The sequence below is a fragment of the Galendromus occidentalis genome, unplaced genomic scaffold, assembly GCF_000255335.2.
Source record: "Galendromus occidentalis unplaced genomic scaffold, Mocc_1.1 scf7180000076381, whole genome shotgun sequence".
NCBI classification, from domain to species: Eukaryota; Metazoa; Arthropoda; class Arachnida; order Mesostigmata; family Phytoseiidae; genus Galendromus; species Galendromus occidentalis.
In genome coordinates, this window is record NW_003804370.1 from 1,242,058 (window position 1) to 1,267,790 (window position 25,733).

The 25,733-nt window shown below is 51.0% G+C and overlaps 1 protein-coding gene across 1 annotated transcript in view; it reads left to right on the plus strand.

Moving 5' to 3' along the window:
* Window positions 1-25,338, plus strand: part of LOC100908396 (Krueppel-like factor 16) — a 34,842-nt gene extending 9,504 nt beyond the window's left edge. The window contains exons 3-8 of the mRNA XM_029113183.1: window positions 287-488; window positions 13,995-14,094; window positions 23,800-24,008; window positions 24,276-24,302; window positions 24,470-24,703; window positions 25,068-25,338. Coding sequence (XP_028969016.1) covers window positions 287-488; window positions 13,995-14,094; window positions 23,800-24,008; window positions 24,276-24,302; window positions 24,470-24,703; window positions 25,068-25,240 — 945 coding nt within the window. The 3' untranslated portion in view covers window positions 25,241-25,338. The remainder of the gene's footprint in view (window positions 1-286; window positions 489-13,994; window positions 14,095-23,799; window positions 24,009-24,275; window positions 24,303-24,469; window positions 24,704-25,067) is intronic.
* The last annotated feature ends 395 nt before the right edge of the window (window positions 25,339-25,733 follow it).

A 25,733-nucleotide genomic window follows, 5' to 3' on the forward strand; every position in this document is an offset into this window, starting at 1 on the left:
GCACGGGCTCTGAAGAGCTTCTCCTTCCTGAGGGAGGATCATCGCGGAGACCGATTGTCATCCCGTAGAATGTCGCGGAAAAAGACGGAACGATCCGAATCCATTCCATTCATCTATCTCTTGCTTGTCCCTTATTCACCGTACCGTGAGCTCCTAGTGAAACTCACAATCAGAGAAGATCGCCTGAACCCTTGAGAAACGGGCGTTTCTTCTGTTTCGGAGAGAGGAGAAGAAAGGATTTGTGTCCAGAATTCTAGTCTAATGAAAATTTCCCGAATGCTTTCAGGCCGCCTGCCCCCCAGTACAGATGGAACCAGTCGATCTCTGCGTGAAGGGCAAAAAAAGTGTGGACCTCAAGGAGTTGAAGAAGGACATCACCGAACTAGAGGAGATCAAATCGAATTCACCCCGAGTAGTGTCCCCACCCTCTTCTCCCACCTCTCGATCGTCATCGTCTTCGAGCAATGACAAGACAACGATCGAAAAAAGTGAGTGTTCCGAGTTCCGATTCGACTGAAGCATGGATGGGAAGACTTTCTTTCCGGCGTAGAGGGGGCTTGCATCGCCTTTCGACACTTCAACCTGGGCAAGCCCCGGCTGAACTGTTGGGTAATCGCCTCGTTGGACTTGAAAGTTCCTGATCGAGAATTCCCCGAGCGGCCGCTGACAAGTGCGCTGTCGGATTTTGACTCGAGAGGAAAATCTGGTGGTACTCCGCAGAGAATCTGACGATGATGAGCTATTCCTCCGACAAAAAATCTCCGAGCTCCCCCTCTCCCTCCCTTAGAATCATGGGAGCTCTGAAAGTCTATCGGTCGTCGTTGATGAACGTCGACCCCGAACACTATGCCTAGCTCTTCATCGGAGCCCGCGAACTTGTCGTCGCAATCATCAGTAGTTTTTTTTCACTCTTTTCTCGTTCTCGAACTGCTGGAAGTCAAATAGATAGACAGACGCAAGGACACACAGACCCGCAAGCAGATGGATACGAAAGCTCGCAATAACAACAACAGCAGCAGCAGCCGGCTCATAGGAGACGTCGACGACGCCGCTGCCAATCGCCATTTCGTTGCTGCTGGCACTGAACACAGCGAAGTGGTGGCAACAGCGGAATCTTCTTCTTCGTCGTCTCGTTTATCTTCTTATTCTTGTAGGATGCTGTTCGAACATTGCCGTGAACAATACGTTCTTTTCCCTCCTTCGCTCGCTCGTTCAATTCAGCGTTCCGGGGTCATCAGATGGGGTGACCTACGTAATAGTTACGGCGTGCAATCACCTCACTCCTTCCCTCACTCGGCGTTTCGCATTGGTTGCCTGGCTAGCTTCTTGAGGCTAGCTGGGTCTTGCTTCTTTTGCCGTTGCTGTCGCTGGCGCAGCGTTGATGACTTGCAGCCAGCACACTTTTGACCTACGCCTCCCTGGTCGTTCTTTATTCGATAGACTTCGCGTGATTGACTGGCGTATGACGCGCTCGGACCCTTCGGACACGAGGAGGGGGCGTACTCCGGAACTTCCAGCGGAACGGTGAACCTCAGTGGATTCTGAAAAGCGGGACGAACGTCCTGTCTGTGCTCTCCACGCCGAATCGGCGCGGAGATTCCTCTGGAGAGTGGCCCTGAGGTCACTGTTCAGACATTAAGTATCGAGTGGCATCGTCCCCCCCCCATGTCAGACACCGATCCATCGAAAAAGAAGGGGTTAAGGTTACTACGATAGGCGGAAACCACCGGCGCAGCGACCCAAACTCAGATACCGTATCTTGGATCCAGTCTCTCTTCCTGTCCCACCGATCGAGCGGCGACACCTTGCGAAAGATACGAGAGCTCGAGACGCATTCCGAAAAGGTGAAGACATATAGTCTCCTGCATAATGTCTGCGTGGACGGCCAACAATAAGTCGACCCAGTGCTGGCCGACTAGGAGATTGAGGGCGAAACTGGAGTCGACGATCGAGGAGGAGGACTGTTCGAAGCGCCGTTTCAGTTAGGATCTTGAAACCGTCGCGACGGTTTCGTCTCCTTAGCTTCTATTTTTCTTCCTGTTCAGTCCTTGATCCTCCTACTACTTGAGACGGAAGGTCCCCATTCACAATCTCACGCGCTAATGCACGAAAGCTCGCGCAGAATTTAATCATGCATCGAGATCTCTCCGGAGGCATCGACAGAACGAGCATTTTTTTCTGGTCGTTTTTCAGCTTCGTTTACTCGTAGTACCGCTCCGAACGAGCTTTCAGGCTCGTTCGCCATCGCTTCCCCGATGTAGCGTTGAAATGTGTGCGTGTGGTCCCTGATATTATTATTTTTATTATCATCATTATCGTCCTAACCATCACCGTTGCTGTCGACAGCAGCAGCTTTCATTGACGATTATATTGTGGTGACGGTGGTTGCATTTGACTAGATCACGGGAAAAGTGATCGTTAGAAAATTCTATCCTGTTTTTATTTTTATATACCGTGAGCTCATACAAAAGAGGTAATGAAGATTCGATGCGATTCTCTCAGGCAGAACAGCCCCATTGGGGACAATGCTTGGCCCTGTCGGCCTTCTTCAACGTATGCGCCGCGGAGACTTTTTCCGCGCCCTATCTCGGCAGGCGTTCTGCGAGTAACTTCTTCGTAGCTTGCAACTCCCGCAAATTGACCCGCTGACTGACTGAAAATTCAACGAGGAGCTCGTCAACGTCCAGAGGATGTCCATATTCGTCACATGTCATCCCTGTAGACAGAGCTGAGTCGTCGCCTTGTATTGGATTTTGTTTCCAATCCCCATATCTCTTGTTCCTTCGCATCCTGATGTTGACCCTCCCTCGTCGAGCTGGATACGGGCGACCAAATACGTCTTTTCTTGATGTCTTCGCTGAACTGGTCATGATACGAAGATTAAAAACAATCCATGGAAACTATCTTCCAGCGAATAGAACGGGGGGTTGTTTGCAGACAGAGCCCAGGGTTCGCGATCGAATCAGAAGTCATCGCTCCGCGGTTCCTCGTTACAAGAAGCGGATATGGTTTTGCAAACGTACCTTTTTAAGAACACGAAACGATGAATATCGTGATCCCGTGTGTTTGTCGCGGGATTACTCGCCATCGATAGGTATTTAATAACGTCGTCGCCATAACGCCACGCGACCATTTGTTATTTCGGCTTACGATTTTTCCGGAGCGCCACGTATGGAATCGTGCCGCGTCAATCTGTCGCGCCCAAACCCCTCGACATTTTCGAACTGCGTGCTATCGATACGGACTCGGCATACGAAGCGGACGCTCCACACCCAACCGAGGGTTCTCGAGTTTGAAGGACTCGCGTGAATTCTGGGGGAAAGCTACGATATCGCTCAGAACTTCTCCCTTCCCCCTTTGCTACAGCATTGCTTGTTGCCGTGGTCGTCGACGACGCGTTCGTTGCTGGTTTAGAAACGTCGTTTGCGGGACGAGCTTTGATCGCAAGTCGAGTTCGCCGCAGCGTCAGCCGACCAGACCCTACTTACCAGCCAAGCGGACCAAACGACGAGTCGCGCGACCGCCCGCCCGGCCGAGCAAACAGCCCGCTGGTGACGCTACTAAAGGCTGTGCCGCCATAGCGAAACAAACCATGCTTTACCATCACGGTCGAAAGCTCCATGAAAACAACTAGTTTATATTTGATAGATCTGTGTTGCTGATTGGCGATCACTACACTCGTCAAGCGGAGCGACCACCAATCCTCCTCCGGATCGGGGATCTGGTAGTTGCACGACCAGATCTAATATTTCAAACCGCACGAGTGCTCCCGGAAAGACCATTACACCCTCAGAGGATTCTGCGGTCAGCCTGCGTCCATCCAATGCTCGATTTGGAAGGTTTTCTGTTTTCTAGATTGGATCCATCAGACAGACGAGGGGAAGGTAGACTGAGAGGCAAATGTCAACTAGTCGGCCGCGCCTGATTCTTTCTCTTGGTTCTGAACGCCATTCTTCATTCCCTGGGCACCAGAGACGCATTTGACCGGATCTGTCATCTTTGTTCGCTGCACTTAAGAAAGTCATGCAATTTCGGCTCTTTAATATTTATCACGGAAAGCAAAACTGAATCTAATTAGTGGCTCGTTGGAGTCACCGTTCGCGTCCAACATGCCCACGGAAAGCCACACTGCCCGGCATTGTGTGTGTTTTTCTCCTCCAAATTTAGTCGCTCTTCATTATTACATGTGGTTGTGCATCATCATCGCGAACTGACTCCACGGCAGGGAACGGTTTGTCAGACAGTCGAAAACTAAGTACGACCGCACTAGCCGTAGGACAAGGAAAAGAGACAATTGGCTCCTAGCATTGTCCGCTCCGGTCTTACCCGAGCTTCATCGTTTACCGAGCTATCTCACTTTATGAGCGGAAATCTAACAAGACACGCTTAATTGGGTCGTCATCGTAAAAGTGGTCATGCCAGTGAGGTGGAAGGAAGGAACACGCCTAACATTGATTTCGATCGTGTCAACCGCGCGGAGTCACCAGAAAACTTCCATAGCGGTTCCATTATTTTCGAAACCGGACATTTCGTCCCCGTCGGACCCAATCGTATCATGTGGGGAGATCGTTAAGAGAGAAAAAGGGAACTGGAAAGATATAAATGAAGATTTTATGGGCCCGTCGTGAAGGCAGCATGTTTCAATTTCTCGCGGGACATTTTGCGCGTCACCCAGGATAATGACTGCAGCCCTCCGTGAGGGGAATGCAAACAATCCAAGAACGCTTCAAAATATTTTCCTCCTTTTTGATCCCTGAGTGCTTTGGCAGCTCTCGTATGACGCTAATTCCTATTCTCGCGCGGACACCCGAGCTACGGAGAAAAACTTCAGCGAAAGAAAGCGGACGCTTCCGTAGAACGTCACCGATGATTCTGCCGAGGGTTGAAGGTCCTGTCCTGCCAGCTTAATTATCTCTCGTCCATTGTCGTTGATTGATCTCGGATCTGTATGAAATTTTTGATGGACTGGAGTTCCATATTAAAGCAGAAGAGAGTCGACGGGATCGTGAAGGTGCTCTGGAGCAATTTCTTAGCCTATCGCCACTTCGCTGACACTTCTATAGTCCGTTCCCGAAGTTCTTGGTTCTGCTGTCGGAATCCCGAGCAGAGTCGAGCCGGGTTCAGACCACTGCACACTGAAATCCGTCCACTCATTCATCACCGCGTATATCAGAGATACAATGTACAGAGAATGTATTCCTACAGCCGGGATTATGAAGTCTCCCGGGCATAATCGTGACGTCTCGCGAAGCGATTTCGGCCCGAGTCTGAAAGACGACGATGTCGACTAGAGAATCCCGATTCATACGTAAATCCACGAGGGACCGGTCGGTGTGCGTGAGCTACCGGACACGACGGATCCATCGCAGATACCTGCCGACATCGCTCCGGCGAGCCGAAGAAACGAGGAGGATCGATAATTTCGTTACCAGTAAATTTACTCAACCAAGATCCGGCAGCAGTCGCCGCACCGCAGACTGAGAGGGGTTCTTCTACGAAGGCGTCGTCGAGCATCGTTCCGACCCCTCCTTTGGTCGCTTTGTCTAGCCGTCTCGCGTTTTTTTGCAAACCCTAATCGTGGTTCTCCACATGGGAAGTAGAGGAGTTGTTGGCTCATGAAATGATACATTGAAACCATTCAGTCATGACCAGACATGCGACTAATGTTTGCCCTCGCGTATGAAGTCATTTCCTCTGTTTGATTCCGGCTCCCGAGATCGGGTCTCTCTTGGCGATTTTCGAGTTGCCGGGAGGAACTCGGACCCGGGTCTCGGATATCGATTCCGCCCGCGGTTCCGAGGCATTTCCAGCGTTCCCGACTGACAGAGTTCCGATCTTCGTACGGGCTCTACTCTATCTGTCGCTGGACGCCCCAAGGAAGAATCACGACGTTGAACTTGCCAGCTTGATCTTCGTGTCTCATTTCTCTCTTTACCGAATGAATATTTTGCCATTGGCCTACAACGAAGTCGAAAGAGACCTTTGACCCTCCCTCCCGTTCTTCGAGGCCTGAGGCGTTGTCCATTTATTTCCGATGCTGCGGAGCATCAACGAGCTGAGGCAACCAGAACCTCCCTTGAAGAGGAATAATCCGGTTCGCATGCGGCTGAGAGGACTTTGGCTGATTTCAGAGCCGGAATATCCTTCGTAGAATATCCAAGAGCGCGGAGTATCGACTCCCCTATTCCCCATTCGAATTCCTTCACCGTATTCTTCTTGGGCGACGTTTCCCTCAAGTACGCTGTCGAGAGAGTCCGTATCCGGTGCTCTTCTGGGCGAACTCACGATGTCCCATCTCTTTGAAGAACGAGTCGTTTGCGATTGAGAGATTAATGAGATGACCGAAGCTATTGACCTTAAGCGTGTTCATCTCTCTCATTCCTCGGCCCATTCGTTGCCGATCGACCATCCGACGTTGAGTTGACGTCGCGTTCGACAAATCTGCGCTCGCCTAACTCGTACCGGCTTCGCGGAGGATGAAAACCAGCCGACGGATTCGGTCGGTCCGTTGGTCGGTCGGACGGACTTAAGAACGGCTCAACGAGGGACAGACCGACCACTAGTCGTGATCCGGCCATTTTCAGAACAGAGCCGAAGGAGGGGCTCTGCGGAATTCAGATGTCTTCTGTGTGATCGTCGTCTCGCCGCGAACACATGGTGCATATCACTCACCCCTACACCCAGTGTGAAAACAAGAAATTATCCGCGGTGAGGTTATTCCGAGATTCTCCGAATTTCCTCCTCAGTCTCGCACGGGGGCGATATAACTCGGTTGTGCTTTCCAAGCAATGCAAGAACATTCAACACATGTCCGTGAGAATTCTGAAGACGCTCCTTGGTCCTGAAATGGGACGTTGCCATTCAATGGGCTCGAGATTGTTTCCCAAAGGTCGCAATAAGATCCTTTGATGCGGCTCAATGGGGCGATTGGAAGAGCTCCAATGAAGTCTCCGGAATTGAGCTAGCTAAGTAGTGGTATTCTCGGCGCATAGGCCCTGCGGACAGGCGAGCAGTCTCAAGGTAGCTCGATTGAAAAGAAAAAAGTCAGAATCGGCAGTCTGATATCAACGAGGTGTATGGCATAGTGATTCTTGTGTCGATGAAGGAAGGGGTCTCGTTCGACGATCGTTTCAGTGATCTGGCGCTCGACCCTCATGATTCCATTCTTATTTGGGAAGACTGCGCCGGCGTCGCCTCCGATCGGTTACCTCCGGCTCGAATGGCCGGGGTGTTCCTCCGTATCAGGATCACAATGCCTTGCAAACCTACGACCGGATTCCGGGTAAACGTGGAAGTTTAATAGAAAGTGCAAGCGTCCTGAAATTATTGGAACTCTCCTGAGCCGGGAACGCAATGCGTGACGCTTACGAAGAAGTACGGAGTCATAAAACCTATTTGCGTCACCAGCGAAAAGACTTCACGAAGTGCGAACATCTTGTCTCAGCGACATTTAGTTCGGATTGGGGCGATATTCCGTGAAGGCTCGCCGTAGAGGAGAGTCGGTCGCGTGGTCTTCCTCTCCTGATAAGGGCCCGCTGTGAACACGATTCTTTTGGAGCCTTCACGGCGAGCCCCGGGACAATGCTGCTCTCTTTTCTTCCTTTCGGTATTCAGTGTGACTTTCACCATAAATCATGGAATCATGATACCAATTAGTAGGCTCAATTACTCGTGGTTCTCCTTCTCCATCGAGCCTGACCTCTCCGACCGGCGATCGGGAAAATAAAGGGAAGCCCCAAAATGGTCGCATTTCGTGCATGAGAACTTGTGCGGTTTACACCGGGAAGCGGTGAAGATTTGAACTTAAACTTTGTCATCTCACCATCGTGATCCCGAGCAAGTCCGACTGTTTGTTTGCTTTGGATGTTTGGAGCACTCACGCTCCATCCATTTGTTGTGTTTACCTCCATTCATTTTTCCGTCACTCCGATCTACCTATTTGTTTTAATATGAGCTCGAGGCATCGCGGAATTGCATTGGAACGCGCCGCAACTTTCTGGCTTTTCACGCGTGTGATTCGCCGCCTTCCCGCTCCCTAGAGAAGTTATTTGGGTGCTCGTATGGCACCTTTGCACTTCCCGGACAAAATGATATTTTACGCAGTGGGTACACTGCGCCTCGCCGTTTCATCGAAAGAGAAAAATATATATCAAAGAGTCGAAAGTCGGCCGCCGAGCCCCCAACAGACGACTTGAATCGGGTAGAACAACAAAAAAACGACGACAATAGTAATTATAATGATGATGATGATGGTAAAAAGGTAGAGAAAACGTTTGTTCAGATGCTATCGCAGCCACTTCCACAGGGAATCACATTTACCACATCGCACCTTGACCGAAAGGCAGACGACCTTCCAACTAGTGGTAATTTGACAAAAAAATATACATCCACTCGAGCCGCCTCTCTTCTTCAACCATGGAAGCGGTCGAACGTCATTGGTACAGGTTTCCGAAAGAAATCTTCGAAAGTAGGGGGCGGAGCAATATCGAGAGGTTTCCCTGAAGAGCGGATGCCATCATCTCGCTCTCTCAAAGCTGTCCGGGACGCTCGCGACCAAAACCCCCTTGGGAGTCCGGGAAGTGCGGAACCCATCTTCTGTGGGAATACGGGAGAATCTCTGATCCAAGTTGAAGGCTCGGTGTGAAATTCTTCCCTCTGTTCAGGGGCGTATCCCCTCATCTTGAAATTTTGCGTTTTTTCGTAGTCATGAACGTCGTTATTGCCGGTGGCGCCGTAGACGAGCTTGCGCGGAATGGCATAGTGCCTCTTTTGTAAGATGAATTGTGCCCAGCCAATTTCAGGGGCCGAACAAATTGAATTCGGATCTTTCTTCTCCGGCAATACAAGCTCCTTGCCGAACTGGGTAGCACGAGTCACTCACTATTCGCCACTCACCAGTCAATCACGAGATAGGTACCTAGTCGCACAGCTTGTCGAGCGTTTGAGAAAAAAATGACAAGTCAGCCGCACCGGATTTATGTTGCGGTTGTATCGAATGCAGGCGCTTCTGGGAACGATCTTTCCGGACGGCGCCGCGCGCGTTGGGATCGCGCAAAGAGATAAGTCGTCGCTGGTCCCGAGACTCGTGCCTTCCGAGCTAATAATGAGCACAGCTCGAATGAGCATCGCCGCAGACCGTGTTTGCCAATGCCGAGTCTGTCTGAACTTCAATCTCGAGGCAGCAGCCATGTAGTCAACGAGCGCCGAGATGAACCGAGCGACGGAGGAACGCCTCGGAACAGAACAAGATACCACCAACACCAAACCAGAAGTGCAACCCAGAAGCGCATCGGACGTTAAAGGGCACTTTGTGTGCGGACCAGCTGTTGGCCGGCCACCTCCTAAGATTGTAGATGCGAGCAAGTGAGCATCATTCCGCAACGCGAAAAAAGCCGTTCACCCTGCGACGCTCTGAAGCGTGGGGTGTCGGACTGCGAGCCGTCCAGATGGGGAGCGTGGGGACCTTTACTCGACGGGACCTGACGTTCAATCGCACGACCGCTCGCATGCCCGCTCAGCCAGTCGGACGCTTGTCCGTTCGTCCGTCGCAGCAGCAGCCGCCGCCATCGTCGTCGTCGTCCACAGAGACTCGCTCACAAGTCGGACTGGATCTCAGTGCGGCCGTTGTTGCTTGACAGGAAGGACCTCCCCGGTGACTTCGAAGACGCCTAATCGGCTGTGACGATCTGACCCAATGGTCAAGATAACAGCCAAGTCAATATTCCAGCGACGACGAACACACAGCAAACCATACATAGCGAAGCCATCAAGCGAAAAGCTACCGTGTATTTGTTCAAGCCTTCTCTCAGCTGGTAGAAATCACGAATTTGTTGACGGCACAAACGTGTGGACACTCGGCTGGACCAAAGGAAGGGAGCACCATGGAAATGAGCGTTTTGATTTGTTTGCTCGTCGCCGTTGCCGCCGCCGCCGACGCCTCACTGGTTGACCAGACCAGCCTGGTGAACTATAACGACCATGTTCCCGAGCGGTTGAACTGTACCATTTGGAAGGTCTCTTTTTCCCCAATTTTTATTCCACTGTCAAGAAGCTGCGGAGCTCCGTGATTGGTCGGTCTAGACAATCGTTCTAATTGTTCACAGTCAGTTTTCGCTTGCTCTTCCTTATTTACTCAAGCTTTACGGCGACACGTCAACGAAGAATGAGCTTCTTATACGGGGAGCCCACGAGCGAATGGGAGACATTCGACTCCGGCTGCGCATGCTTACGGAGCTCTGACATTGCCACACGCAACTCGTCGACACGCTAACCTTCTTCGACGTGCGTCTGAGGTCATAATTTGCGCTGTGGACTCTCGGTGACCACTGTCGGGAGCTCCGCCTGCTTCTTGTTTGGGTGAATTGCTCGTTGGAGCTCCCTTGCCGGATGTTCGGCTCCGTCCCTAGAGCTCTGTGCCCGTTTCGCTGCCTGCGGATGACTCACTGAAAGAATTAAGCTGCTGATCATCATTAACGAAAGCGGCGGACTCGTCGCGTGCGACATCAAATTACGGATTGTATGTAAAGTCGCTGAAGAGCGCAGCGCCCCGTATTACGCGCTCAGTCGGAGGAAGAGACGAGTTCAGCGAACATATTCGCGAATGCTTCCTGACAATCGAATTCAGAGGAAACTCGATCCTCCCGAATGGAATTCTACGATCTCCGCGATATTACGAACACGATCGAGGAGGGATTACCGACGAACTCTCGAGCGAAAGTTCGAATTCCGTCGGCAGCAGCGACCATGCCGAAGTTTCTGGATTTTCTTGTAAAAACCGAATTTATTTGTGACCATGCGCCCCCAGAAACGCAGGAGGAAATGCGGCGCCGAAATTCACAAATCACTCCTTCCCCGTAGTCCACTGAAGGAATTTTCGCGGAGTTTTTGACGCGGAAATTGGATTCCGTCCGGTGAAAATCATGCAAGGTAATCAGCGGCGATGTTTTCCTTCGTACAGAGAAATACGCGTGTATTCAAAAATTTTGAACGAGGTCGAGCTCCCTGCATGGGGAGAATCGAGGCGCAAAAATTGATAATAATTCGACACCCTCCGGATGCATCAGAGCATGCATGTCCCATCCGAGAAATTTTCGATTGTCAATGTCGGCGGCTTCAGATTGCTTTCGCGATGACGCTGTTTGTCCGTTACGCGCTCCGTGTCGCTTTCGGAAAGTTAGCATAGATTCGCGGCAAACGATCGATCGATCGATGCATCCATCGACAGACTTAATCCGCCTCAGATCCAGGAACATGGACAAGCCATGAACGTCTCCTTCGAACTGGTGCGAATAGAAGCAGCACGTGACGTGCCGAGTAATGGGTTTCGTTAAGTTCTGTCGCGATCCTTCAGAGAGCTGCTCAATACGTAATGCTGCAAAGGTGATCCGGCTTTGAAGGCCGCCATGAAGAACAACTTCAAGAAGAAGATTCCTTTACCCTTGAATACGACAGCGACTATTGGAAGGACCGAAGAGAATGAGAATCCAGGGACCGGCTGCCTGTTGAACGTTGGAGTAGCGGTCTTCCAACCGGTCTGGTGCGAGTATCCATCGTTACGCCTCGCCAACGGTTCAATTAGTCCGGGCTCGTCATGTGTGCATAGCGCACCCGGATGCGATGTCTTCTTCAGAAACCGGGAGACGCGGTAAACTTTCCTCCACCGAGGAAATGCTCGGGACGTTTGGCATTTCCGTCCGTATTACAGAAACTTAAAGAACTCCGTTACAACGAGAACTTTCGGATCCCTCGTGTACTCGGAGGGATGATCGATGATGATGACCTACTCGTGGAAGGAATAGGAAATCAAGAGAATTCGAAAATTCTCATGAACGGGATCACAGCATCCCCGATCCTTAGATCTGATATCCGAGTAAGGGGTGTTTCATTCGCGCCCCCATCACATTATTCACGTCGCCCTCCCGCATTTCGTCACCTCGACGTGATGATTCGGAAAATGCATCGCGCCGACCGTTGCGCTGACAAAGGCAAACAGAAGTCAGGGCCAATCTCTGGAAATCAACAAGCAACAACGCTGACTGAGCGCTAAGTGAAAAAAAGCCTTCAGCGTTTTCGCGGCGGCGCTGATGGAGATTTTAAATTCAAGCCACATCCACCGATCGTTTATCACCGGTATATATATTCAAACAAGGCGAAGCTAAGGCGACTTGGAAAGACACATTTCTGGATTCTGGCTCTCACAGACGGCTATCAACAGGAGACCGCCGCTGTCAAGGTTGCTTACGCGCGGCGGCATACGCTACTCGTTTCCCGTTGCGAAGACCAAGATCTGTGATAATTGCGCACGGATTGCCGATAGGATGCTCGCTGTCGTCGCATCTTCTGTGAGCCAGGGTTTATGATTCTGTCTTCCCAACCTAGTCGGTTGGGTTTCAAGCGGAGACAAGCGGATGGGCTGGCATATATAGAAGATCGACGAGCTCGAGGAATGAAATCGGATTTTCGTTCATTTCCGATCAGAAACTCAACGCGTTATCCGCACGATGTTCTTTCGCGGCGCGAGTGAGATTGGTTCAATCGTCGACTCGCGAGCGGACGAGCGAATCTCGCGGTGTCGGGTGTGGCCCTCCCACAACAAGTGGTCAACATTTCCTTCGGCGGAAAATCTTTCCGACGGCCGTCAGTCAGCCCCTGAATCGGCCCGGCGTGCGCGGTCGCGAGGGCGGAATAGATCTCATTTGGGGAAAGTAAATCGGACATTGAACATCAACCGACGGCGGCGGGCACTTCACCAAAGTTAACGGACGAACAAACGCAGAGACGAACATCTCTACTTAAGGATGCCAACCAGCATTGTGACCACGTTCGGTACCAAAACCACCACCGCCGCGCCGCCGCAACGATTAATGAGGCTTGCTTCGACAAGCGCCGTGGTTTCCGTCGGTAGCTCTCCGTAATCGTCTTCGAGCGAAAAGAAAAGTCGTGGATTTTTTCAGCAGCCGAGCTTTCTTGTCGTAGAAATTCGTCTGAATTTCGGTCACCCTCCCGAAAGCAGCACCCCGGGCTCGGCACCACACCAGATACCAGAGGCATGAAGATGGTTCCCTACGCATCGTCGCCATGGTCGCGGTTGTTGCCGAAGTCGTCGTGGAGTGTCGTTAAGATCGATTTTCGAAGGCAAACTGATCATTTTTCATGTTGGTAATCGGCGAATATACTGGGGAAATGTTGACATCTCTGTCGCGAGTCGCGAGTGAAACCCCCTCATTAAAACCGCATTCGATTTCTCTCGAGCGTTCTCGATAATAATTTTGGCTATTTAATAATCGTCCAACGGCGCCGCGCCGCTTCCGAGTTCTATCGAAAGAGACGCCAGGAAGGAGCGCAAGCCGCGTGACTCGCTCTTAATCACAATCGCACTCGTTGGCCAAACGACTATCAACTCGACGGAAGAATCGGAACCAATGCCTCGGGCAACTTCCGCAGAGCCCACCTGAGGTGACGGACGCCGTCCGGAGACATTTTTGCCTGAAGTCCAGATCGGTCCGTCTGAGACTCCGTCGATTCTGAAACGGAACTTTGAATGTTCATTCTCCACCCCCGATTTCGACACCGGGACCATGGCCGATGATTCGGCGACGCTCCATGCTTCGCTCAAAGTTGCTTTAGTTCCCTATGGCATCACGAATTCATCGTCATTCTGAGACTCGGGTCGGGAGCTTCCGTGTTCTGAAGCAAATCCTCTTTAGTCCTCCCACGCGACGCTAAGCACGCTGGTGTCCACGCCGCCGAATACCGCCGACACGACCGTCACGGCTCTCGTCGGAGCCAAGTCTGGCAATGAACGTCAGACTCGCTCGAGCAACCCCAATGGAATCAACTACTTTTGAGAGGCTTGCAACACGTAGCGCGTTAATCCGAGTTTAGATAGTTTTAATCGGTCGCTCGCGCAGGCAGAGTTCCATTCAAAGTTGGCAAGTGATCCTTCCGTGGTAGGCGATCATTTATTCAGTCTAATCTTTGGCTTTGCTTTTCAGGTGACATTTCAGAAGAAATCCTCAGAGCGGCTATGCTGGATGGCCACGTACCTTCCACCCCACCTTTTCTCTCTCTACAAAAACTCAAGGAAGCCTCATTGTGAGTTACCCAGAAAGGACTCTCTTTTATTTAATTCCGTTTTGTTCGGTAGCTGCTGTTTCTCCTCACTTACGCTGATATACGATCGCGTGATTCGTTCCGAGATGTCGAGAACTCGTTGTCAAACGCTTCTTCTTATCGACAATGGCGACGACGACGCTCGGTGTTTCGATAATCGCAGCCCGCTCCATCCATTGATTTAAGCCGGACATTCTTGACTGACACCCAAAACATTATGTATTCTCCTGATAAAAAGAGTTACAAACCGACAAGTTAGTTACAGTAGTCCGGTTCATTGGACGGTTCGCTCTTCCTCCCTACGGACGAATTTCCAAGGCGGACTTGGATGCGATGAGCTTTGAGTTTTGCTCCCTCGGGAGCCCAACTCTGGGGGCGTCGCTATTTCCTTGGCGGACACGAGGTGTTCGTGCAGAAGTTGGATGACTCGGTCGTCAGTTCTTCGGTCGTTGATTTCGGCTACTCGGGTGACTCTTCTATTTCCTGGACAATCGGTGATAAAGTCAGCGGCGGCAGCCGCAGAAGTCACCCTGGCCAGTCACCGCAGAAATGTTCTTCATCACTTGTGCAGAAGCGCTGCATCGTCCCAATATGAATCTCACTCTAAATAATATACCTTTGTGGTGTTGTGAGCAGTTCCTGAGCTGGCTGGCTACTTGGATGCCTGGATGGCGGGGAGTGTCGGCTCGGGGGCCACTCTCAACTGTTGTCGGCGTCGTCGTTCAGTTCAACTTGCCTTTTGTGAACATTGAACACGTAACGGGCGGCTTCCGATTCGAGCGAGAGGAGAAAAGCCTAGAATTGCATCGCGTCTTAGGTTATTAACGACAACAATGATCGTGCTCTCCGGTCAGGGCGCAACAAATGAAATTTCGATCACCAACGTTCCGCCTCTGCCAAATTGAAGAGTGTGACAACTGGCCTGCTCTTGTCGCGGAACCTGAGAAAGAAGAATCATCATTCGATGCTTTTCTCAACTTTTTCGCTCATGCGCATTCTCTCTGGTTCGATTTTCAACCCACCGAATCGATATCGGAAACGACGGCGGCGCGGTGCCAGCTCATTCCGCGCGGGCAGCTATGGTGTATCTCTCGATCCTTTCTCCATTCGGCTGGGAGGAAGAGTTTCGGCTTCTCCGATTGCCGGCTCGATGTGTGATTGACAAACCATTGAGTTCCATCAGAGTCATCTATCTCAGAAGAGCACCAGTACGCGATGCGAACTACCTTTCCGAATTCGTCTCGTCAGATACTCCCCTCACTTCGGTATCTATTTCTCCGGGCTTTTTTTTCGCGGAGTCATCGAATGTCCGGCCTCTCATTTTGTTGTACAGAACGCCGCGAGTACCACATTGGAAAGCGAGCCGAACGCCGAACATCCGCGAAAATCGAGCGGGTACTGAACGACTGAAAAACGTACATTCGGTCGACCAAAGCAGCCGATCGCTGTTCGGAGGATGGTCAGTGGGCGTGTGCAGGAAGACAAGGGCAAGAACAGGTTGTTGTAGGGGGTGTCTTGTCACGATCCGACCTCTGACCTCATCCGCCCTCGGCATGTCCAACAGCGCATCCACTACAGAGAAAGAAGCAACAACAAACGAGAGAAAAGAAAGAAAAAATGAAAAAGAAGCCAGAGAGGATGGGGAGGGAACAGACAGATTGGTCCGCCATTGATTGTGTGTGTTTTCGCGACGAGCGGACGTTGTCGACGGCGTTCGCATACGGCCTCCCTGATGTTCGTACGCTATTCTTCGTCCGTGTCCCGGCCGCCATTCAATGATGCACTTGAAAACCACCGGACGAACTCCTGGATTCCTCGGCTCGTGTCGAGAACTTCCGAAGAGACGCGACCGAGGACCTGCTGAACTTCGACATCCGGTTCCTCGTTGAAAAGAGAGACTCATGGCGTAGGTTGCGGAATGTCCTGACGGGGACGTCGTTGGGAAGCCCCTAAAAATTATTGTATCTGATTGCGAAGAGTATGTGACCTCAGCGCAACAAACAGCCGAACAGTCGATTGTACGAGTCTAGTCGGGAAGGAATCGAGTCAGATAAGACTCGAAAGAACTCCACCGTCGTCGGATCGATTGGATCCGACCGTATGTTAGAATAAGCCATTTCAATTCCATTCACCACTCCCAGTTCCCTCGCTGCGAATAAGTGAGGCCGAGAGAAAAAAGTCATGTGGACAAATGACACCTCTCTGAATTCTTGTTATGGCTCGCACCAGAAGACGAGCGACAACCGAAAATGTTGCCTCCGCGACCGTCGGGCAAACGTACATTCGAATGAACGGACGGTCGTTCGGTCGATCGGCCGGCCACACCTCGAGATGTCCACCGCGATTCCACCACGACATCGGTGACAAAAGTGCGCCGCTGCTCTTTCCTCTACTGTCTGTTGTGCGGAGAGTAGTTACGGTGGAGCTGCGGTCGTAACCACTCCCTGGTTTTCGCTCGAAACCTCACACTCTCACTCTTGAACTGGGTCTTTGTCCCATCTACGTGCGGATGGAAGCGCCTGCGAAACTTCGAGCGAACGCGTGAAATGCGGATCGCGAGACGGGACTGATGAAACGAATTCCCAACTGAATGATCTGCCTCGATGCTGCCAGAAGAAGTCGGGCCTGACCTGATCCGACGCCTTCCGCCGTGGGAACACGCCGTCCAAGAGATTAGATGAGGACGCCCCCCTTATCTGAAAGACGATCGCATTATAGAACTATCCACTCGAGATTTTCCGCCGCTTCGGAAAATGTGATCCCGAACAATACTTCCGAGGTGTCGTTCTGATTTTCTCTACCCAAGATAAGTTTGAGAAAACGATGAATTATGATCGAAGCGTCCAGATAGATCGTCCTTCCCTTCGGAGGGGAAATTGACGGGGCACGAGCTTCGTGAGACGCGTCTCTACGCTCTTCATAGCGTTACATGAGCATCTTTGACCCGGCCGCCGAGGTTATGCTTATGTTCAAAGTATCGCAAGGTTCCCACTCTGATAATTGCTCGTCCGAAAAACTCCCCGATGTTCTCGTGTGCGTTCGCGTTAGAATCCATCACCGCGGTTCGACTGAATAGCGATATCAGATTTCAGATATCCTTATCCGAACCATCTTAAATGCGGAGGATAATTGTTCCCGAAGTGTCAAACTGCATTTTGTGGTTCGTGAGAATAGTCAGCGGAGGTCCGACAGATGATAAAAACCGCCGTCTCGCGGCTTACACGTATTGATTGAGAAAAGTCGCAGCAATGGGGAGTTTCCGATGCCAAAAAATACTTCGAGCACCGATTGCGATAAATCTTGCTGATGTCGAGCCTTGTTGCGCTGTAAAATGTTAATTTCACCAACAAAGTGATATTGGCTGCTGAGCGGTGCGGACGGCTCTTCGCTGCGGACGTCTCAATGCACGAATTCAAAACAGGATTGGAGTCTTACAATAATTGACTGACTCGGCGAGCTGCCTCATCGTTTGCCGAGAAGTTACCGTACGGAAAAAAACCATAATGCCTAGTTTGCACGGCCAGTAATTAAATGGGTGAGGACGCCATCAATCATATGGAAATTCCACTGTCGCTACTGATTAAAGGAGTCGACGTCACCGCCGACGACTTCATAATGGTCGCTCTCTTGATTTTCCCATTGCTCGCTCGGACTCTCGTCAATAATTATCGCCGTCGACGGGCTATCGACGATCGCGAACGAGTGCCGACATTGATTCGTCAGCTCTGATAGCTCCATTGTTCCGCATCGAAGTTCTGGCATTCAAGGAGCTGGATGTCTCACTCGTGACTTTTTCATCCGGGTTAAGGCCGCTCATATGATAAATTCAACGCGAGGGGTCTCATACTGTTCGGATATCCTTACCGCACGCACGTAGGCTCTGGCAACAGAACTCTTCGGGAAGAGCTAAAAAAATCGTCGCTCATTAGGGGGAATCATTCAATGATGTCAGGACGTCGAACTGCGTTCTTCAATAATCGCCCCGAAGTCGGTACCCGGTTGCGAGGACCTCCCCCCTGGGGCTTCCCCCTATACCAGTATCTTGGACTGGTTCGAGGGTTTCCCGGGAAGATTCGAACGACGATCTTCTCGTCTAATTCTCCTGGGCTTCCCCGGAGCTGCTCCACACTCATTCAAAAATTTTGTTCATCCTCTTCACGTTTAACTCCCGAAGAACTGGTGGTCTTTCTCAAAAAAGGGCTATCAGCGATGCTCGGCAGTCCCATTGTTCTCGTTTCGTGAACTGATCTCTGACCCGAGAATTTCCTAATATTATCACCTATTTAAATATGATAATTATATCATAGCGAAATGAGCCCCGGCCCCAAACCTGCTTAGTGGGTTAGTAACTTTAATCACTCTGAGTGTCAACAAAATGAAATAGGATGAATGGAAAGAGAAGCCGGCTCGCCGCTCCCGAAAACTGAACCGCAGAATACGCTGCTTTCAGTGTGATCTTGACTCTCGAAGCATCTGCTCGCCGGTGTCCTACCACCGATTTTCGGGGGAGAGTTAAACTCATGAACTCCCGGGACAGCTGAAGCTTCCCGGGTGAAATTGTTTCCACTGGGGAACGGCACAGATCTGAGCAAATCGCTTGCGCGCGCGCGCACTGAGGATACGAGTCGCGACGGCTCTATTGCCTAACGATGTGTGCGCACGCACAAACGGCGGGCGCAATCCGTCATTCGGCAGCATCGAGCGGACCGCTGTGGCAAGTTGTGGTTTTTCGCACGTTTCGCCAGGGTCTAAAGTAATTTCTAGCGTTCCGTGAATCGCAGTTCCCACAAAACTTCGTCCCATCTTCTGCTGCTTCCCTGAGTCGGCAGCACAAATCGCTGTTTCTGTTAGCTGAGCCAACAAAGATTCGACCGAAGATTCAGTCGTACAAACCGACAGGAGCAAACTCGGACAGTCCCGACGCAATTACATGACAAGATCATGTGAGAAGGACTCAATTGTTTTTCCACCCATTGCAATTGGAAACGCCTGGACTGGATGAGCAGCCGTGAGAAGTCCGTCACGGCTCGCTTTGTTACACCAAACTGAGAGAAACAGAGAAAATTACGCGGGACAAACCTAATCCACTCCGTATACCCGACGAGGAGACGCCGAAAGAAAGGAAACCCCGCCATCATTCATCAATCGGAAACGTAACGAAACAAAGCGACGAAGCAAGCACGAAGGAAACCTCCCCGCAAACATGAGCAGTCTCCTCACAAAGGCCAGCAGATACGAAAAACATGGGATACTGTGAAAAAGATCTATTAGTCAAGTCGCAAGCGTTTCCGGACTGAATACGTGGGGTCCTGTCAAATTTGTTTCTATTCCTTCAGAAGGGGGAACAGAGTTTTGCAGGCTCTTCGTCATTTCCTTGAAGATTGCTCTTGTAACACAGAACAATTCTAAGAAAAAAAAGCAAGCGAAACTGAGTGATTAATTTTCGAGCCGCTCTCGCGGCCGACCACCGAATCGCCGGATCACCGAATCCTAGCGTAAGCGATCGCTTTCTTGAGCTGACGCTGAACATTTCGCCATAAACCTATTCGTAGTCGAGTGCCAAAATTCCTCAAGGATTACGGAAGTCTCCGGAGAAGCATGTTAACGCAAAGAGAAGCTTCATCTCGGGCCGAGTAAGTGTCTAATTTTCAACTCCTTGAAAGCAATCAGGTTGCCTCAGAGTTTAGTCAGCTGGGCGCAGGGTTGCCTAGTGGCGCAGGTAGCGACCTTGATGAGCCCATGATCGTAGTGCTCGGACACTTTTGCCTTAATCGAGGATCTCTACGATAAGCGATGTGCGTACGTCTTTTAGTAACTTTTCTCTGAGGACGACAGATGGAGAGGCGAGGAGGGCGTACGAGGGACATGATCAACAACTGACATTGTCGACGACAACCAAACACAGGTCTTCGTGTGCGGAAACCAGCGAATTATAGAATATTTCTTGAGATGCGCAAGCTCTCCGTTGCAGAAAAACAGGGCAAAGGTGACGGATATCCGAGCAGGGGCGAATTCCGTGTGGCCACTCGCGGGTACGAGTACTGCATAAATGCGCCGCGAAGGTCACAGGAAACGGAGAATTTTCGTCAAGTTCACAAGATCGGAGACTCCAGATCAAGAGAGGATCGTCACGTCGAGAATTCCGCGAACAGGTTTTGTTCCATGGGTTTTACCTCATTGCGGTGCGAGGCGTGTCCCCCTTATCAGCAAAAAAACAGCCGACCCGCCAGTCAGGCGGCCAAATGAACGGGCAGGCAAACAGGCGGGGAGACGTGCAGGGTCACGGTCTCTCAGCAAGCATCCGATACCCTTCGATAATTCTTTGAAGAAAATAGACGACATCTCGAAACAGATAAACGGATCACAGAAAACCACCGATTTCGGCATTGGATCTTCTCTTATTTTCCGTCCCTTTTCAATAAGTCCAGTGCTTTTCTCGGTAGATTTGCAGTCTTCTTGTGAGATACATGAAATACAGCGGGGAATGCTTGTCCTCCCGGAATGGCGATGGACGGTCCCTGAATGCGCTATTGCAGTGATTGCTCAGCAACCTAGAATGAGAGTTAACGGAGGCAGCATCCCTCAGGGCCGTGAGGTCCTGTACTGTGGGTGTACGGCATAGAGTCACGTTTTCGAGCGGTGTGAGCGGCGGCAGCGGCTCCCTACGCTGAAAAAGATTCAGTTCCCTCTTCGCAGAGCTGTCACCTATGAACCAGACATCCACCCGCGCGATCAACGACCCCACGTTGGCTCACCCAGCTCACGAAGACATTTATCGTCGCGTTGAATTCATCGCGGCTGATTTCTTCCCTGGCTTTCTGCTCCAAAATATCCCGAGGTTTTGTCAACCCCGTGATTGCCTGAGAGTCATTCGGTCGTGATCTTTGTGCGTCGCCGCCGTCTTCGTAGACGTCGAGTGAAACTTTCGAATTGGAAGCCATTCCTCGAGCGGGCGGGGAGACGGACACGCGCACTTTCGAGCCAAGAACGGAAAATTCGTTTTTCCCGAAGGGGTGTACCTATCTCTTTCTTTAACTCCCGGCTGTTTGTGGTGGTCGGACCCTCAGGGAATTCGCGCTTCATTCTGATGATATATGTGGACCTAGACTCTAGTTTTCGATCTCCAACGCTCGGCTCGATTCAAATCCGTTCCAGAAAGGGGCTCAGTTTTGCTGTCGCAGAACGCAAATGGTGCTCCGTCAGAGGATGTACTGCTGTGGAAATCGTTCGAGAAGCAGAGTTGTTTTTCTCCTCTCCGCGAACATTATGTCGGCTTACGATAGATTTCATTTGTCTTCTTTCCCACACGGAGCGAGCTGCACGAGGGTCGGCGTCTGAAAAATGCTGATCACCTGGAACAGTGACCAATGAAGATCCGGATGCCACGGCGCTGCGTTTCCAGTTTTGAATCGCACTCTTATCTCAGAGGTTCTCGCGAGCTCCGTGGCCATTTTTTCCTTTTTCCGAAGTCGGTTCACGCTTACTGGTGTCCGACTACAGCGTTCACAGGAAAAAAAATATTCGTGGAATTTCGGAAAATCCACCAATCGGGCACTCCCGTACTCATTACGCGCTCGGAACGCACTATTGACCTCCAGATCGCTTTCTCGAGTCGGTGCACTGAGGTTATTTCAGCGTGATATCCCGGTCACTTTCTCAATAGGCGGGTCTTCTGGCTGAGGTGTCCGGTGTATAAGTGAGCTTTGCGTCGGTGATGGTCGGCTCTAATTTGATGCACTAATGAAGTTCCTCCTCAATTTATTGCCTCACGAAGTCCGCTGATATCGGTGCCCTGATGAGAGCTGACCCGCGCAGTAATTTGCCTTCGACTGTCCGACTTTGGAGCTCACTCTTTACTTACAAGCGCTCATCCGTTTCTGCCTGCCTCGACGAACACGGGCGGAATGAAATAGGAATTGTACAGTATATGGAAGGATACAGCCACCCCAACATATGGACTATATAAAAATAGTCGGGGGAGCGCTCTGTTAGCCCTAGCAAGAGCAGGGATGCTACCGACGAGGTCGCATAGAGCGAAGTACCAACGGATCGAGCCGCACTGTTTGAAGTGCGGCTTAGACGAAGAAACCATTCCTCACATTATGACGGAATGCACTCCTCACCACTTCGATATTGACGAAGTGGCTAGGAGATTGGGTTTCACTGAACAAAGTGACGAAAATCTCATGAGAAAAACAAGAAGACTGCTGGAAGAATGGGAAAGAGAAACCCGGAGGATCTGCTGAGAAATCGCCCCTGAAACAGGGTCTCATGCCTATATGTATATATAGGCTCGAGAGGATCAATAAATACCATACCATACAGGGAGCTTTGATGAGAACCCCTGTATTGTAATCTTGGCGCTGATCCTTCGCTCCGGAGCCAATAACTCCGATACATCAAAGTTGTCGCCGAAACCTTCAGCGGTATCATACCGTTTGGAAGATCGCCGTCAAATCTCTCGATATTCGGGAGCTTTCATAAACTGAATCTGTCTCTGTCGTTCCTCACATGTCTGCATCGGAGCCGGGAGCGCCAGACGCCGTTCCTCCGAGTCCTTCTCGGTATTTCGGGCCTGAATCATGTGATCGTGCGAAGCCATACAGATCATCGTTCGGTTGCCGCGACCGCGATCATCGTTCGGTTGCCCGTCCCGTGTGACCAGATATGGTTCCTTCTAGAAGGGAAACTTCTCGAGAGCGTGGGTCCGGATCAGGAAGGTTCTCGTTGCTGCTCGAACCGCGGACTTTCGATCCGTGGACGGCCAAATTTTGCCGCTTACTTCAGCTGTGCGTGAAAAAGTCGTGACAAGCACGGCAAGCCCGATTCATGGGTTCCTGGAAAACTTTAACGCTAGTCTTTTCATTCCTGTATGAATCACTTGTTCTCCGTCGTAGCAGCACTTGCATTTGTTGTTGTTACCTGTCGACGAAGCAGAGGAAAGAGGAAGCCGATCAGCCGATTCGGGTCCGCAGACGAGACGACACGATTCTACGCCTTCCGATGATTCACTGGAGAATACGCGTCAGGGATCTCCTGCGATCCGGACCGTTGCGGGGATCTTCCCGGGCTCATCGAATGAGCGTCGGAATTATCGGAAGGCTTTCTATTCGGTCGGTATGGGATTCGGAGGCGGACTAGGAATCCAAGATGCGGATCAGTGCGCAAGATCCTCCGCACCTATCGCTCATGTTACGGGAGGGCTAGGCATCCCGGCGTAGCAGTCCCCGCACTCATGCCCGTGTGAGCATCACAAGTAGGCTCATCTAGGCTAGGATTGACCCGCCTTCGAGATGATACTTTTGTCCAAGAAGAGTGTGGAGAGTCGTCGTAGCTATCCAGGGTCTCCCGACTGGACCTTGAGTTTTATTTCTCGTGAGGAATGACACATCCGAATTCGCCAGCTGTGACCTCATGAGATGATTGTCAGATACATGTTAGGATGGAGCTCCTATATATATATTCCCGAAGATATTACAATCGCAGATAGCGTTCTTATCTCTCAGCCCTGACTCCCGCACTGCCTCAAGCAGAGCGCGATCATGCACAGGGCTGCTCGTCTAGCCGTGCGTTGCGGATCCCGAGGACGCGATGGAACTTAATCAGCGAGTCTTCGGCCCCGTCTTCCTTCCCTTTCAACTCTTCCCGTATGTGAGACTAACGCGATTCATATCTTTTTTTTCGCAGAGCAATCTCGTTACTCCACCAGCAGAAGGCTCGCAATGGATCTCTCAATCCGTTCTTGAGAAACGCATCGATTTTCGCGGCAGCAGCGGCAGCTGTTGCGGCGAACCATCGAATACCTCACTTGGGGGTGGGCCTGCCCCCACCGGCTACGTTTGATACGACGTTGAGCCGATCCAGTTCAGTTTCGAGTCACGGAAGCGTCTCTCCAGGTGCGTAGCTCTGTCCAAGGTTCACAGAATTCCTCTCTGGGGAAACTTGCGGCTTGCCGAGACCGATGCGTGGGCGGAACATACGCTGGGAACATTTGGGCTCCCCGCCCAGCTGTTCCCAGCGTATCAAACCTTGTCGTTTCGACCTTATGACGCCCAAGGATAGTACAGAATTCGCCGAAGCCCATTCGGACGTTGATGCGGATGGGGATCAAGCATAAATATCTCGAGATTCATCGTTCTTATTCCTCTGCCATGTCGAGGGAGCGGTCTCGGATCTTCTCCTTCCCCCTCGTACTGGTCTCGGTTGGAATGTGGCTTCATCCGAGGAGCCGAGGGGCTTGCCGATGGTACCGGAAGCGAACAAACTCGCTAGCGAATGCGCTTGTCGAATCAATCGCGTTCTCCGGCATACATTGTATCGAATAGTCTGACAATTCATTTTCATCAGGATCCTGAAGCATCTTCTTTCGCAGGAATTTCCCCATTGAGTTTTCCTCCGCTCTCGTCCGCAACGAATTTAGCGACGGCGACGACTTCGACCACATCTCCAACCCTTCCCGCTTCGCCCACATCTACCTCCGACTATATAGATTCGCTGAAAAGACGAAAAATCCACAAGTGCGACTTCGAAGGTTGCGAAAAAGTCTACACAAAGAGTAGTCATCTCAAGGCTCACAAACGGACGCATACTGGTAAGCGAGGGAAATTGCTGTCTCTTCCGAAACGAGATCTTGTTCGAGTTTTACTCGTTCCTACATCCTATGACGATGCGGAATGAGCCGCTGCAATATTGATCAAGAGGCACAGCTTGGGCTCACAGCAGGTCCCTTTATGATCGAGACAGTTGAGACGACCACTACAACAACATCAACATGTCCGAAGACATCACTGGCGGCGCGTCGAGCGATCAGTGTTTTCTTGGCCTTATCCGGCGAAGACTATTCCTCGTTGCTCTCAATTCGGATTGCCATCTGAGGTGGCGGCGTAGCCACTCTTCCGTTTCAATCTTTCAGAGATAATTCATGCCAGACTAATTTATTTACTCCGTCTTTCCAGGCGAGAAACCTTATACATGCACATGGGACTCATGTACCTGGAAGTTTGCGCGGAGCGACGAGCTCACAAGGCACTATCGGAAGCACACGGGGCAGAAACCCTTCAAGTGCAGCCTCTGTCAAAGAACCTTCTCCAGATCGGATCATCTGTCGCTGCACATGAAGAGACACTAAATACTCCAGCGAGTTAGGAGATCTTCTCCGGAATTTCATATAGGCAACATACTGATAATTAGGAGCCCTATTCTTGTTGGAAACACCCAGAGGTGATCATTCAGGTGGAAATCGGTTGTAAGGTGAAAACCCTGGAGAGGTGAAGAAGAGAGGAACATTTGTACCGTGAACGCACCCGTCATGAGGGGGCGAGACAATCATTGTGATAATTTTTTTCTCCGATGGGTGAAGCATGTAAATGAACAGGAGCGATGAGAACCAAACGTCTACCACAACCATCACTCTTGGATTTCGTGGACTCATTTTGTCACGAAATCTTCTTGAACCGATAACGAGGACCAATCCGAGCTTCGGAATCGGGCAGTCATCGAGCGAGCTGACCCCGAACCGGGGCTCGAACCGTAGACATTGGCTCTGTATCGAGCCGAACTCCCTAGGAAAGTCTCGAAAATAGGAAAAAATATACATCATACCTGTATATACATCGAAACGT